General features: G+C 35.7%; 1 protein-coding gene across 7 annotated transcripts; it reads left to right on the forward strand.

The window, feature by feature from the left end:
* Positions 1-1139: 1139 nt before the first annotated feature.
* Positions 1140-11808, forward strand: LOC114717340 (uncharacterized). Of its 7 annotated transcripts, none has more exons than XM_028902453.1 (19): positions 1140-1279; positions 1740-2192; positions 2373-2570; positions 2995-3078; positions 3563-3622; positions 4066-4110; positions 4926-5125; positions 5256-5738; positions 5967-6054; positions 6154-6333; positions 6408-6497; positions 7517-7579; positions 7735-7809; positions 7901-7951; positions 9073-9150; positions 9924-10058; positions 10651-10752; positions 10859-10924; positions 11329-11808. In XM_028902453.1, exons 2-19 carry the CDS (start codon positions 1848-1850, stop codon positions 11419-11421), a joined length of 2436 nt encoding a protein of 811 aa, XP_028758286.1. In that variant the 5' UTR covers positions 1140-1279; positions 1740-1847; the 3' UTR covers positions 11422-11808. The 7 variants fall into 7 exon arrangements, 6 of the variants coding, with proteins under 6 accessions (XP_028758286.1, XP_028758285.1, XP_028758289.1 ...); XR_003737701.1 differs by having other exon boundaries at positions 1161-1279; positions 1454-2192; positions 9924-10042; positions 11329-11349; XM_028902452.1 differs by having other exon boundaries at positions 1161-1279; positions 1454-2192.
* Positions 11809-15506: the final 3698 nt, after the last annotated feature.

Raw genomic sequence — 15506 nt, forward strand, 5'->3', positions numbered from 1 at the left:
ATTCACGTACATTTGTGTTAGGCCTAGAGTTTTCATTAAAGCTTGCCTATACCTGATTAGATTTTAATCGTGTCTTTGTGGAGTGATGAATCCCCTGTTTCTTAAGAACTGAAGTTAAGTGGCTGATTTTGACCCAAAAATAAAAGTTAAGGGGGTGTCGTATATACTTGTTATAATATTTTAATTTTAAAAAATATATTGTTAGTCATTTAATTTTAAAATTATTAATTTTAAATGATAATTCTTTATAACAGGTTGATTTGAAAATTAAATTTGACATGTTAACATTTAAAATATTTTATTAATATCATGATTTTAGTATCATTACTTTTTTAACAATTTAAAAAGTATAAAAATATACTTTTTAAAATTAAGTGATTAAATTAAAATATTGTATAAATTTAAAAATTAAAAAATATATTTTAGCCTTTGTTTAATAATACCATTTATATTTGTCGGCAAAAAAAATCATACTACTATTTATGTTTATAACTACTCGTATAGTACTCGTAATTTTTGTATTGGGGCCCACTACATGGCGCGCGGTCTCTCTCTCTCCCCCCTCGCAGCCCAAAACTTTCCAGTTTCCCGTTTCCGGTTTTGATGCACCCGACGCGAGGGAAGCGGCGCGTTGAACTTTCAAATCGAAACAAATATTATTCCATCTAAATTACTCGTCCGGTCCTTAATATAAAACCTATTTAACTAATTTGATTATATTAAGGAAGTTAGATAAGTTAGTTAATTATAAGAAAAGTGAAACATTTTTTCTAAAACACCATAATCATCTTTTCTTAATACTCATCTTTCTCTTCTATTTGATTATAGTTGAGGGAGTATCCATAGGGGTAATTTAGAGAAAATTGATAAATATGATAAATGGTCTTATATTTAAACCAAAACCAACTCAAGAATTGAGTCTTATATTAAGAATAGGAGGAGTATTATTTATGTTGACTAAATGTAACTTAAATTTCACGCAAAAAATAATCTAAATTATTCATAAAATAATATAAATTTCTCATAGTAATTTTTTTGGGACAAAGATAACATTTGTCACCTCACACTTCAGGATCGCGCGGGCAATTCATTAAGGAAAATGAGAAAACAATTAACGAAAATTTAGGGTAGTGTTTGAAATATTTGGTTCCCCACAAGTTTTGTTTCCCATTTTTGGCTCCAAGATTTACCCTCCAATTGAACAACCGCCTCTTCCTTTTATTTTCCCGCTGCTTGTCTCTGAAAGATGCGGTCACCAGACAAGGGGTGCGAATTGCTGGTAAATTTCTCTACAATGTTGATTTTTACGCCATCCTGTTCTTTTTGGGATCATCTCTTTTATTTTCGTTTGTTTTCATGCATTTGTTGTGCTTCATTTGCGTTGCAAGGTTTTACGTCCCCAGCAATTTGAAGTTGGGAGTTTTATAACTTGATTTGGCTCTTTTGTTTTTAGGCATTGTGCCAGGATAATAAAAAAACTCAGCAGTTCCATTACTATCGTCTATTTTAGAATTCGGTACGATTCTTTACGTGGAGGATTTCAGAACTTTAAAAATATTTGTGGAGTTGACATGCTCAAGATTACAAATCTATTGATCGTTAAAAGCATTTTAAATGGTTTTAAGATTCGGTTATCTGTAAGGAACGATCATCATTAATGATTTAAAGGGAGTCAGAATGCTAAATTTTCACCTGTATCCGCTTATTCAATTCTGATTCTAATTGAGTCGTTAATTTAGTGTATATAGTCCATCGGTGTGCTGGTTCGGAATCAAGTTGAGCAATGGAGCGGAAGCCGCAATTTGTTCGTGAACTGTAACTTTACAACATGAGCTAAGTATGTAGACATGGACACAAAAGAAGATGGTAAATCTATTGATGATCAGGGCTCGTCGCCTATCATGGCCCTACAGCAGTTGTCTGAGGTGGCTATCGGAGTTGGTGGAGAAGCATTTCATCGTGAGAAGACTGCCGTTTCACCCAAGGTGCCTCCTGGACATAGACGCTGTCAAAGTGAAGTTGTAACTGCAGGACTTCAAAGGAGTGACAGCTACGAAAAGTTGAAGAATCATGTGCAGAGGGCTTGGCGGGGAGGAGGCAAATCCCCCGAAGAAGGTTCTCCTTTGACTTTTAACCCTGAGGTCTTAGCGAACCAAAAGCGTCAGTGGTATCAGCTTAATTCCAAAACCCTGGTACTCAATTCTGTTCTGCTTTATTCTACTATCAGAGTTCCAATATGACTTTTACATCTGAAAATCTTGCCTGCCTAATTGACGTGGAAGTTGCTCCATCTATTGCGTCCCTCACATATTTTTGTTGGAAATTTAAATTCATCAATCTGTTCCAGAATTAAGATGTGGAGCATACTGTAGGATTGTGCAAATCATAAGGAGCCAACCTCATTGTTCGAACATTTTGTGATTGTGGGGCTGCATCCAGATGCAAATCTGGAAGCTGTGGAGGTTGAATTTGCAAATAGGAAAAAGTGGGAAAAAGAGGGAAAATATGCGCCTGTAGAGTTCCAAATGATGCAGCAACAGGAGTCTCCAGTACCAGTGTTGGAACCTCAGGTATGTTAGATAGCAATTTTGTTTGTTGCTATCAACAACTTTCATATCGAAATGCAGAGATAATATCCAGCCTGTTTGATCAAAAGCTCAAAAGAATCCCGATGTACATTATTGGATATATCTAGTTCCTATGATTCTGTTCTGATGAACATGTTATGGTTAATCTTTAGGTTTTTTATTGAAATATAATTAATTTTATAGTCATTATGCGTATATATTATCTATGATTCTCTTCTGATGAATTCAGAAGATTCTGAAATAAACTTATTGCATCTTCACCATTATAGTATATGGATTTCATTTGAGGATATATTATGCTCCTGAATTCATTTAATTTACCCATTTTTATGACTACACCTTAGTCAATTATCACCGATTAATGAATTCTGTGTTTGATATCTATATTTCATTATTTCTACATCAGATTCTTTTCAAATATCCTCCTGGGAAGAAGCTGAGCATGCGCATGAAAGATTTAGCCTCTTTTTGCTTTCCTGGAGGTGTCAAGGTGAGCGTTCCATTTCTAGTAATCTGAACTAGATATCTCAAATGCCTTTCATTGTTAAACACTACTGTATGAATTGTTTGCTGAAAATGTTTGTTGCAGTTTTGTATTGTTTCCATTTTGGAGGTTATTTAACTGGTCCCATTACTTTTTATCAGTCAGTCTTGCTCCTCCTTCAGATGCATGCAAGTTTTATATTTTCCTTGTTTACTATTTTTTTATTTGTCTTGATCCGTAGTCAGATTACATTGAATATGGACCATTAGATTATCATCTTACCAGTGGAATTAACCACCCAACATTAACTTACTTGAATAAATCATGTCATGATGCTTCGTAGCTGCATTAAACTAGTAAGTGGCCATTGGGTTCTCTGTTCGTACTTGATTTGTGTTTGCCAAAAGATGCTATGATTCGTGATATACTTCTCCTGTTGGTGATAATATTTGTTTCTTGACTGTTTCATTTGTTGGATGTTGATTTACAGGCATCATTGGTGGAGAGGACTCCATCTCTAAGTGAACTGAATGAACTTGTGTATGGGCAGGTATTCCAAATCAGCAGATATTCCTGCTCTAAATCAAGCTGGTTAAAGTGAAGCTTTGTCCTTGATTTGTAAAATCTATTTGTTTAGTTCATGTAATTTATAATATAAACATTATTTGATAGTTTGTGCAAGTACTAACGGAGAAAAACTAAGGAGCTGCCTCTATAATACTCGATCTTTCTTTTCCATGTTAGCTTCTACTTTTGATTTCTTGCATCTACAAAAACGTGAAGTTATTGTCACCATGTCTCTGTTCATTCTTTTACAACCCACTTTTCTTGCTGGAAGGATTCTCTCATCTTTCATGGAGTCAGTCAAATGGATCATAGTCAATAATTTTATTTCATATTTGCTGCCTCTGTCTGTTGGTTCTCCTTCTTGCTGATAATTAAACTGCTCAGTTATCAGTCTTTGACGCATTTCTTTTTGTTTATTCTCTGCAGATTCATTTAGGCAGAGATGATTTATCATTTATCTTTTCACTCAAGGTAATTTGTTTATCACTTTCATTTATAAATGTGAGCGTGCAAGCTTGATATATTGTGACCCTTTGCTTGAACTCTCCTAGAAATAATTGATTTATCCGTGTTTTGCTTCATCCATTTTATTCAAGAGTCCTTGTCAGTATTCAGGATGGGCACCTAATCTTGTTTTCAATCTCCCTCTACGTTATGGGCTGAACAGTACTTTACACCATAACATGAACGATATTAACAAATCATTGCTTTTCAATTCGATAAAACCTTCCTAAGTATGTGCATGCTGATGGTATGACCCATCATGAAGTAGCTTATTGTAATTGAAGACATAGATGAAACTTAGTCATACTGCATCGCTCATGTTCTTACATGGGGAAGGAGGGCATCTAGAATGTTAGCTTAAAGAAAGTCCTGTTGCATGTCAAGGAATTTCACAATTTAAAAGCCTATGCTATGGAACATTGACAGTCATTGATAGATTATTACTATCTGTTATAACTGTCCATATATTCATCTATATGGTGTGTTTTTGGTTTAAAACCAATGGACAATGAATCAATGACAAGGCAACGCCGCAAGATCTAGATTGTCCAAGTGTTGTTTGAAGTATCGTGTTATGACTAATGCAAGTGTCTTGCAAGTGTCAGACATGGACATAACTCCCAGTTTAGGTATCCTTGCTTCATGGGTTTGGACATGTCTGCTGTTGACAAATTTTATGCAGTTTTTTTTTCCCTCACTTATTCTTTTATGCGCAATCTTATTGCTCTGGAACTGAAAATGGTGTTTGAAACAATTTTTGTGCCTATATATGGCTTGATCAGGCAGCACAAAATGCAACTCTCTACGGGGTCTGTTTACATGTGCCTGAAATCTTACAACGGCCACCTAGTATCTTAGGCATATCGTCTCCTCTTACTCTTCCCTCTGGGGCATGCAGCCGTTTTATGGTTTCTGCTCCTCGTTGTTTCTGTCTGCTGACTAGAGTTCCTTTCTTTGAGTTGCATTATGAAATGTTAAACAGGTTAGCATATTGTTTCTGCCTTTTCGCATAGTGATTCATATTGTTGGTTGTCATCATACTATTAAAGCATTAGGTTCGTTGTTTTTTTTCCTAGATCCAATAGCATTCACTATGCCTTACTTGGTTGCAGTCTTGCTGCACAGGAACGTCTGAATCGGATTACTCAGTTTGTAAATGAAATGACTCTTACTGGTTCTTTTCTCCCGCCTAAACTAGATGATCAAACAAATGAAAATGATGACACCCTAGAGAGGGGGTCTTTTAATGATTGGATGGCGTGTGCAATACCTGTTGAAGATGCAGCAGCCCTTGCTGCTGCCGCTGCAGGAATTATATCTGATGATGATATCTCAACCAAATTATGGGATCCCGAGTCCCCAGGAAGTATGACCGCCAGTGATGCTTCTGATTTTAGCCAGGTGAGGGATGTAGATAAGGATGGAAAGAAGAGTCATGATTGTTCTTCAGAGGTACCACAAACCCATCCAAATTCTTTGGAAAGGATATCTGGAAACTATGAAGATGGTCAAGCTTCTCCAAAGGTTGTAACACCACATTCTTCTGGGAGTCGTGCCTTTAAGCATCTTGGGAGTTCTCAGTCACCTTTCAGGAGGTACATTTACCTTTACTGTTAATGCAGGCAACAGCAAGAAGGTTTTCCGTCTTTACCTTTTGTTTTGTGAAACTTAAGTTCCAAAAATGTCCTTGTACAATTTGAATGTTGTTTAATAAACTAATAGGGTTACAATAAAAGTAAAAAATAAATAAATTTTAACCACACCTCATTTCTGCACATTGTCCTTTCAATCAATCTTTAACACCATGTTGCTACAATTGGCAGTCCGGTCATAAGCATGGAATCAGAAGATGAGGACGACCTTTTTGCAAATAATGATGATGGAGATGAATTTTTAATGGAATGGGCTAGGGTCAGTTTCAAATGGTTTTGATTTGCTTCCCATTGATTTAAGTGAGAGAGGCTAGTCTGACATTTAATATGCTTTCATTCTTGCGAATGATTTTGACAGGAAAATAAGAATGATTTACTACTGATAGTGTGTCGATATCATGCTCTCCCTCTTCCACGCCGGGGAAGTGAAATTATTTTCCACCCTCTAGAACATCTGCAGCCTATTTTGTATAGAAGGCCTCCAGTTGTTGCTCTTGGCTTTCTTGAAAATTGTTTAAATTGTTTTGAACCTTCTAAGGTAATTTTTGGAGCCGTTAGCATGAAATTTGTTCCACAGTTATTTTCACTCATTACAACTGTGGTTGGTAAAAGGTAAATGCAAAGTTGGCTGCTGCTGAGGAAGCTCTTGCACTTTCTATTTGGACAATTGTGACTATTTGTAGAGTTCTGTCCCTTGAAAATGTAAGTGCAACTTTTCCTTTTGTTTTGTTATTTTTCCTTTCCTTTGCTTTCCTCTTTTTTTTTTTTTGGTTGGTTTTTGGTGATGTTAAAGTCTATTAGCAGTTCTTTATTAAATCTTTCCCCTTGGATTGCTTCTAGCTTGACCAAACTCTTATAGAACTATTTTTTTTGGTCAGAACTCTCTTTTCTTGTTAGTGAAGAACACTGTCTTAAAATTAAGCACACCATCTAGAGCAATGTTTCTTTTGTTGGTCTGCCTTTCTTATTGATTTTGCTTGTAGCCTATTTCTTGTAGCTCCTATACTGGATTACATTCTCATATTGAACTATAAATTTTACCATCTCGTCATCAATTGTTAAGAGAGCAGAATTCTGTTTATTTGGTCCTCGGCTATAGATTTGGGCTCTTCAAAGTGTGTATTCATGGCCTTTTGTGGCGTATAATTTTGGGCCCACTTCCCATTATTTCAAGCCTTGGGAAATATCAGGCAATCTTTCTAAGTTGGGTTCTTTCAAGATGTGGCTTGTATACTTTCCACAGAGGACTTGTGCTTTATATTTCTAATGAATTTGTGTAAGCTTTAATGTAGGAGACGAAGAAAAAGGAATACCCTGTGATCCGTTTGTAGAACATAATCTTTTTCTAGACTTCCTTACTCATTATGCTTTATTATACACCCAAATCCGCGGAGTCCTATAATTTGTACTATGCAGCAACCCATGATTTGTAATATAGGATAGAGTGAAGACAGTGCAATCAAACAATAATTCTTACAACTAGAAGAGATAATTTTATAGGTTACGTATATCCAAGTATGGTCTATGCTTCAGTCATATGACATATAAAGAACATCTTTAGTTTACTGAAAATAATACTTCTTTTTGTTGTCTTTATATGGTATAGATTCTATTTTCTTCCACTTCTCCACCGAATGTTTAAGTTTTTATCCGTGCTACTTACTGTATCTGTTGCATGTATCTTGATTGGCTTAAATTTTAATACATAATTTTACTGGCAGCTGTTGGCATTAATTGCAGGAGTGTTGTTGGAAAAACAGGTGTTAGTAGTGTGTCCAAATCTGGTAAGTCAATGAATCACTCCTACTAATTGATTGTTGCTAATTTTCTTGGCAATGGTTTGGGCTGAGTAGTTATTTGCTGCCGCTGAACAATTTTGTTGGCTACTGAGAGGTCATATAAATTTCTCTCTCTATTTTTTTTTTTTGAAACGATGCAGGGTGTTCTATCTGCTGTAGTGCTCTGTGTTATTCCCATGATTCGTCCGTTTCAGTGGCAGAGTTTGTTTCTCCCTGTGAGTTCGTAAACATTGAAAAAACTCTGGTTTCAGTTTCTCCTCTTGGCATTAATTACATGCTTAACACTATGCTAGCCTCACATTTCAGGTTCTACCCCAGAGAATGTTTGATTTTCTTGATGCACCAGTTCCGTATATTGTGAGTTCTATTATATTTCATTTTGACAAATAAATTGATTGTATACTATCATCTTGACGTTCATTATTGTTTTAAACACCGAATAATCTCCTCTCTATGTTTTTGGGAATCAGATAGTTGTTTTCATGTGAAATTTACGATGGAAAAAAAAAATTATATGCAGTTTCTTATATTACCATCAGATTCTCTAATTAAAGCAGGTGCTTAATTTTATAATAGTAACATGATAGGTTTATAGTTTTGTAGACAATTATATGGTCTCCCAATTAAAATACATACTTGTCATTTTATAGAGTTTCTGAGCGGGAAGCTGAGTATCGCTGCTATCTTCTACTTTTTTTTTTGGGGGGGGGGGGGTCCTCAAATGCCCAGACTACAGCGTGTTTTTAGTCTTAAATCTCATATAGACACTGCCATATTTTACTTTAGTATATGCTTCAGTTTGCCCATTACTACGTGCTTTCTTTGTTTTTCTTTTTTAATTCATATGAATTTTTTGTGTTCATTTTCTTTTCCATATATGTTTATATTCGGTTTATTTATGAATTTCTGCACTGAGAATAGCGTGTGAAAAATCACTTTAATGACTTCGTTTGCATATGAATTACTACTTCCCACACTTCTCCCGGTTTGTGCTTGCATGCATACATATATAATTATAAACATCACTTGTATTTGTAATCACTTCTATGTTGGCTGAGATAAATAAATAAAATATCATTTCTGTAACTTTGTTTGCACATAAATCATCAAAAACGGGAACTTTCAAAGTTATTATTGGTTCACCTATTTAGAAATTTTCAGCTTCCACTATAATTAATAGTATAGTCATCTTAATGATTAAGTAAAGTTAAGATTCAGATGCACAATCTTTGAACAAATCTCTGAACTGAGTATGAATAAAGATAACTTGAACTGAAATTTTGTTAGTCTTGGTTCATCTATGTCTTGCTGGCTTTTTTTTTTTTTTGGATACTTCTGGTAGGAATTTATGTATATGAGCAGTTAACATTTAAAACCTTATAATAACCAATTGAAACATGTCTTGAGCATGGTCTCATTTTCTTTTAAAATAATTGTTGTGTTCTTTTTTTTTTTCCCCTTTTTTAATGATATTGCAGATTGGCATCCAGGATAAGCCCGCTGATTTGAAAATAAGAACTACTAATCTCGTTCTTGTTAATTTACTTAAGGATCAGGTTTGTTAAGGTCAATGACTCCTTAACGATTATTTTGGCAGCACTGTGGGCAGTCTCTCAAAGCTTTGCACAGATACATTTTTATATTCAAGATCTCCACGTAAATACGTTTAGTTTCAAAAAGTTGGAAGCTCTTGCATATTGTTGTTGAACATGTACTTAAACTAAAGATGTAGGATCAAATAGCTATTACTTTGAGTACAATCTTATTTGCTCAACCTCCTTAATTCACCATGAAGCAGCCTCCCACGTGCCATGCATTAAAGCCAGTTGACGGATACTACCAACATCTTCAATCAGCTAAAAGTCTCTCCCTCTCCCCCCAACTAGCCTCATTGTGTTTGCACCCATGATCATGCTTTGATACCAATCAGAGGTTCAAATACTTATCACTAGGTCAAAAGCTAAAACTATTGGTCAAGATGCAATTCTATTTCCTTAGCATATCGGAGAGCAAATATTGCGATGGTTCGAACACAAATAGAGTTGATAGATTTTTCTAATCTCCAGTATGCTAACATAGGACATCCTTCTCAAGATTAACTACTACAAATGCTAGTGACATATTGGGTCAAAAAACTACCTTGATTTATGTACTTTTGACTTGGAAGTCTTTGAATCAAATACTAAATGACAATTTCTATCTATATATTTCATCAATAAACTAGAAAAGGAGAGTTCATCGTATTTCATTTTTTCTGATTTCCCAATGACATGACCATCATATAGGGCTAAGTGACAGTCATTTAACTTCCCATTCTTTTTCTCTATAGGTCAAAATGTGTTATATGCCAAGACTTCCACGGCATAGAGAACTCATCTCTGACTTAGGTCCATTTCACGCTAGACTTTCAAGTGAAAGTTCAATTGCGGAAAGGAATCCTGTATATAGGTGCAACGAAGTTCAGGTTTTTTATGATCTCACACTGACAGACATATTGTTCTGCTTGAAAGTTCACTTGTTGAAAATCAAAATATTGGCTTCATGGGAGCATGGGAAAAGATTGCGTGCGTGTGTGTGTATGTATCTGTCACTGCTATATATAGGAAAATTGAAGTCTCGGATCCTGTTTTTCCCTTTATAGAAATATGTTGAAAGTTTATTCATGGCAACGTTAATTTGTCTAATTTTCACCTGTATTCCCAACTTGAGAAAAAATTGGAGTCATTAGCTGCATTCTCTATCTATAAAGCTTTATTTCTTGTTACTGTATGAGGAAATATGCAAACAGGCTTGACATCACTTTTTGATCAAAAACCTTGAGGCTTAAGATTTTTTCCAGTAGTATATCCCGCTCCGTCTAGTTTTCTCCATTTGGGACTTCTTATTCCCATCACCCTTCAACCTAACCCTTTAATAGCATTGTGTTTAGTCCAAGCATTCCAATCTAGGAAATAATGTGTGTTTTCAACGTATGATCAATACCATCACAAAATATTGATCTACCTTATTGTGTTTCTCATAACCAGTGGCAAGTGATGACTCATGTTTTTTAACAGGCTGAAGCTGCAACCCAGTTTTTGGATGTCATATGGAGATACATGGAGTCGCTTTGTTCAGATATGAGGTCACACACGATCACTAATGTACAGTCAGAGAGGGTAAGATAACTAAATTGTTTGTTATTATGTTCTTGGAAATTCTCAATTTGTGTAGTATAGGTAGTTGCTCCATGTTTCTCTGGCTCATAACGGGTCATTTGCATAGGTATCTTTGCTTCTTAAGGATAGCTTCATCGATTCTTTCCCTAGGAGGGACCGACCATTCATTAAGGTAACTACATTTGGGTTATTTTGCAGAAATTTTATAAAAAGTGAAATTACAGTCAGCATCCTGTAATGCCATGCTTACTTTATGATAAAAATTTAAATTGTTTGTGTTAATATATTTCTCGTTGGTGGATAAAGGTGGGTTTTCTGGAATTATGAAAGAGCTCCATCAAATATTCACTATCATGTAGTCAATGTAGCATTATTAATGAAAGGAGAATTTTGTAAACCCTAGCGGTTAGCAGCCATATGCATGTGTTTTTTAACTTGACTGTGGCTGGACCTCAGTCCTGACATATTTAAGCAGTTAATAATCAATCATTCTCGTAATCCTTTGTTTTTTGGATTCGACAGCCGCGGCCAGTGCTAACCATAGCTTTTGTTTACCATGTATCCTTGACTTTGCAGCAATTGGTGGACACACAGCTTTTCAGTGTTCTATCAGACTCACGTCTATCAAGCTTCGAGAATGACTCGTATTTCTCCGATGCTTCAATTTAGCATCAGTGCGTCACAGGTTGCAATAGAAGACCTGTTGGTCATACTTGTTCAGTTGTTCCCCACAAGAATGTGATTCTTTTATGGTGGTTAACATCTCCAGGAGGAATCGTCAATTTAACTACCCAATGTTCAGATCGACAAAATTTTGTGGGCTTTAGGTTACGTGATACCGGTTGATCTTAATTTAATTGCTTCGATCAGGTCACTAGTTTCGTTATTTATTAGGATATATTAATGGTCTTGGCAGCAAAAGATGTGAATCATGTGACTGCAAATGTCGATTCTTCTCCTAAAGTATTTGTACCATTAGCATCTAATTGTCTGCTTTTAGTATTGTTACCTCTGTACATTTTGACGACAGAAGCTGTCGTATTCTTGTTTTTTTCTGGGACCTCTCCTCTTCCCTTCTAATCCTTTTTCTTCCTCTTCTTAACCGTTAGATTAACATATTTTAATGGTTTAAATTTTAACTTTTTATAAACTATTTATAAAAAAATTTAAAAACATTTAGTCTACTTGCAAATCATTAGAATTAAATTTTAATATAGTGTGCAATTTATTATTTATTTATTTTTATAATTTAATATTTTAATAATATTTTTAAAAAGATTTAAATCTAAACTGTTAAAATATTAATCTAACAGTTAAAAAGAAAGAGAATAAAAGAGAATGGAAAGAAAAAAAGAGAAGTTACGAACTGGTTTTTTCTCATTATGATCTCACCATTGCATATCGTCAAATAATGATGTCCTTGAAGGTCCCAACAAAAAACAAAAAAAAAGTCCTGACTCAGATGTCATACTATTATAAGAGACGTCAAATAATGATGCCACCTTATCTCCCACGTTATTGATCATGCTCTAGTGCCCAGAGAATATAGGCATCATGACCCAATTATTTCTCTTCCTCGTCAGACTCTGAAGTTTGAAAAAAGGCTCAGGCCGGGCCTTTGCTGCGACGTCAGCATATTTCAGGGTAGCTTCTCTCGGATCTTCCTCCATTCACGTCTCCTTTCATGACCCCTTGCTGCAAGTACGTATAAGATGTAAATATCCTAGTGTAATTCCAAAGCAAGAACGCTGATGAGTTGACAAAATGCTTACTGAAGTGCAATACCTTCAGAAGATATTGAGTCAGCAAGCTTCCTTGACTTGCACCATCTCGCCTACCAAAACTGGGCCCTGTTATGGGAAGTTCAGGCTTATGGGACTTCAATGAATCCTTCAGTATTTTCTGTCGCTGACGTTTATGGCTGGACTTATCTCTAAATAGTTGTAAGGCATGAGGATTGTGAGCAACCAGTTTTGCCTCAAAATCATCAATGGATATCTTCCACAAACAAGAGCTCCTCTCTCACTGATGGTTGGGTCATATAGTGTGAGTTCCTCCTTGGCCTTTTGTTACCAACCGTTGCAAAGGTCTAATATAGTTAAGGGTGTTCATGAAGCCCAGTTGCCCGTAATGCCCGTCCAAGCTCACAAAAAAATGCCCAGCCTGCCCTAAAAAAAATGGCCCAAAAGAACTATTGGACATGTTCGGGTTGGGCAAATTATTGGGCAGGGTTGGGCATTGGGCATGGTATGCTACCCTGCCCATTTGGCCCTGCCAACAATAATATATATAATTTTATTTACATATATTTTATTTGCTTCATATTTATTTCCTAAATCAAACATATTGTTGCATCAATATTCAGTATTCATTATACTTATTTATTTTTGAATGATTTTAAGAGTTAGAAACCAGAAAAACAATTAAGTTTAATAAAATATACAAACAAACTTTTTTTTTGTCATAGTCCACTCCTCCTAGCTACTACAAAAAGTAGTTTCATAGTATATTAATTATTAATAACAAAATTAAGACCAAGTTACCATTTTAATATAAAGTTACATTAGATTATTTAAAGGGATATAAATAATTAGTTAATTAATGTAATATATTGACTTGTTGGGCATGAAAGCCTGTCCTGCCCAGCCCGCATTTGCCCAGCCCGAACTTAATAAGGCTTTTTATGGGCAGAGCTGGGCAACGGGCTACATTTTCCAGCCCGTTCATTCTTTGGGCTGGGCATTGGGCAAAGGTCCAGCCCTGCCCATGTGCAGCCCTAAATATAGTTTCAAACAGGTTTGTAATCATAAGCAACCATGTTGTCTGGTGAACTCATCCTCGCCGCCGTCCTTGCCGTCGTTTACCTCGCTGTCGCCGTAAGATGGGAAGAGGGAGACTAGTCAGGAAGTGAAGGATGAGGCCACGTCGTAAATTGACAAAATGTCTTGGGGATAATGGTCCTAATATTTCACCTCCATATATGGAAGCCCATCTCAGTTCCACGGTCCTCATATGAGCCCAATTTTGCACTTCCCATGCCCAATATTTATGTTGGGCTTTCTCTTATGGGCTACCCCACAACTTGTTAGGGCCCAATTCCAGCTTAATATTTAATCCGTGATCCTCAGCTTCAAATTTTTTTGCTTCTACTGTTGACATTGATGACGAATTGACGAGGAGTAAGATCAGTTTTTTTTCCCCCCTTCAAAGGGCAGCTTTGTATACCAAGAAAAGGGGTAAGTTAGAAAGGTCCAGGCCATTACATTCGTGATATTTATACTTTATTTCATAGTATATTTTCTGTGTTTACATTCTCTTTTGTTTTTGTCCCCAAACTAATTAATCAATATCAATAAAAGTATGAAATATATGTGATTTAGTGATTTACAAGAAGTGACGCTATTTCACAGACCATATCAAACAGTACGACTCATATAGCATAAAAACAAAAACAAAGACTAATGACACTATATGTGTTTTGTAGACAGTATAATTGAAATGGCGCTGCTTGCAAATTAAATCAAAGTGGACAAAAGGTTTTTGAATGTCCATTTTCATCATAGATTTCTCTCTTTTGCGCTATGATTGATTAGACATGCATTTTCAGCAAATAAAGGCCAGCGAAAAAGACAGATTTTACGTTGACGCCATTAATTTACCTGGATCCAAACGTAGCAAATTAAAGAATCGTTTGGTGGTAGAGGGTGGTTTGGATGGGGCCAAAAAGGAAAGGACAGAGTGATGAAAACGTGGGAAAAACATAGAAGAAGAAGAAAAATGACGATAGGAGTGTTAGTGGGGTATTGGGTTCCAGTTAAGTTGTCCCCATTTAAGAAAAGTCACATATAATAGCAGCCACAATAAATGAAAATGAAGAAAGGAAATGACAACAATGTTGCTGACAACACGAAGCTGGGATCGATCGTATATATATTCTTAGAATCTTGTTACTATGTGTGTACATATATACTGATTCATCAAATTTTGAGAAGGGAAAGGATCGAGGACCACCACGAGAAAGAGAGTTGCGTGATGCACTTGATGAGTTAATGAATCTTATATATATAGCTATACGTTTTATATAAGTGAGCATAAGTATAATTCATGATTCTTTGATCGATAAACACAGGAAACCCCAAATAAAATAATGCAAAGTGTGGCCAAAAAGCATGCACGCACGCACAAAAGTAGCATTTTGTCTACGAAGAATATGATTCTAAGAATTCTGCCAAATGGAACAGTAATAAGAAAGTATTCTCTGTCTCTGTGTGTGTGTGTGTGTGTGTGTGATGTGTCGGTGACAATGCATGGAATTGGCAACAAAAACTGAGAGTAGATTCTGTGTCCATGCATGCATATGCGTGCATGGAGGGCACCAAAACCAGGATATATCTTATAATGAAAGCGTCAATCTGTGAATATTTAAATATCATCATCAATTGCTACGTATGCAATATATATATATATATATATTTAACACCATTATGTCAGCGCTGCTTGCACAGTCGCACGTAGATAAGAAAATGGAAAGAGATGGGTGTGGTGAGTGTTAAAAGTTGACGAGCCACGGCAAAAGTACCCTCTCATACGTATCCTCTTTTTGATTTTTCTTGGTTGTCTGTTCGATGCTGGAGGAATATATATATTGGAGTTGGAGTAGAGAAGAAGATAGAAGAAGAAATATGAAGCAGAAACAAAGAATCCGTAATGGAATTTTGTCTGCATGTAGTTTGGAGCATATGGGCGAAAATAGA

This window comes from Neltuma alba, unplaced genomic scaffold (genome assembly GCF_004799145.2).
Source record: "Neltuma alba isolate B1F8T4 unplaced genomic scaffold, ASM479914v2 tig00011733_pilon, whole genome shotgun sequence".
NCBI lineage: Eukaryota > Viridiplantae > Streptophyta > Magnoliopsida > Fabales > Fabaceae > Neltuma > Neltuma alba.

Coding starts and splice junctions, on each gene's coding strand:
- LOC114717340 (XM_028902453.1), top strand. CDS start 1,848: ATGGACACAAAAGAAGATGGTAAATCTATTGATGATCAGGGCTCGTCG. Junction 2,193..2,372: donor AGCTTAATTCCAAAACCCTG/GTACTCAATTCT, acceptor AGCATACTGTAG/GATTGTGCAAATCATAAGGA. Junction 4,111..4,925: donor CATTTATCTTTTCACTCAAG/GTAATTTGTTTA, acceptor TGGCTTGATCAG/GCAGCACAAAATGCAACTCT.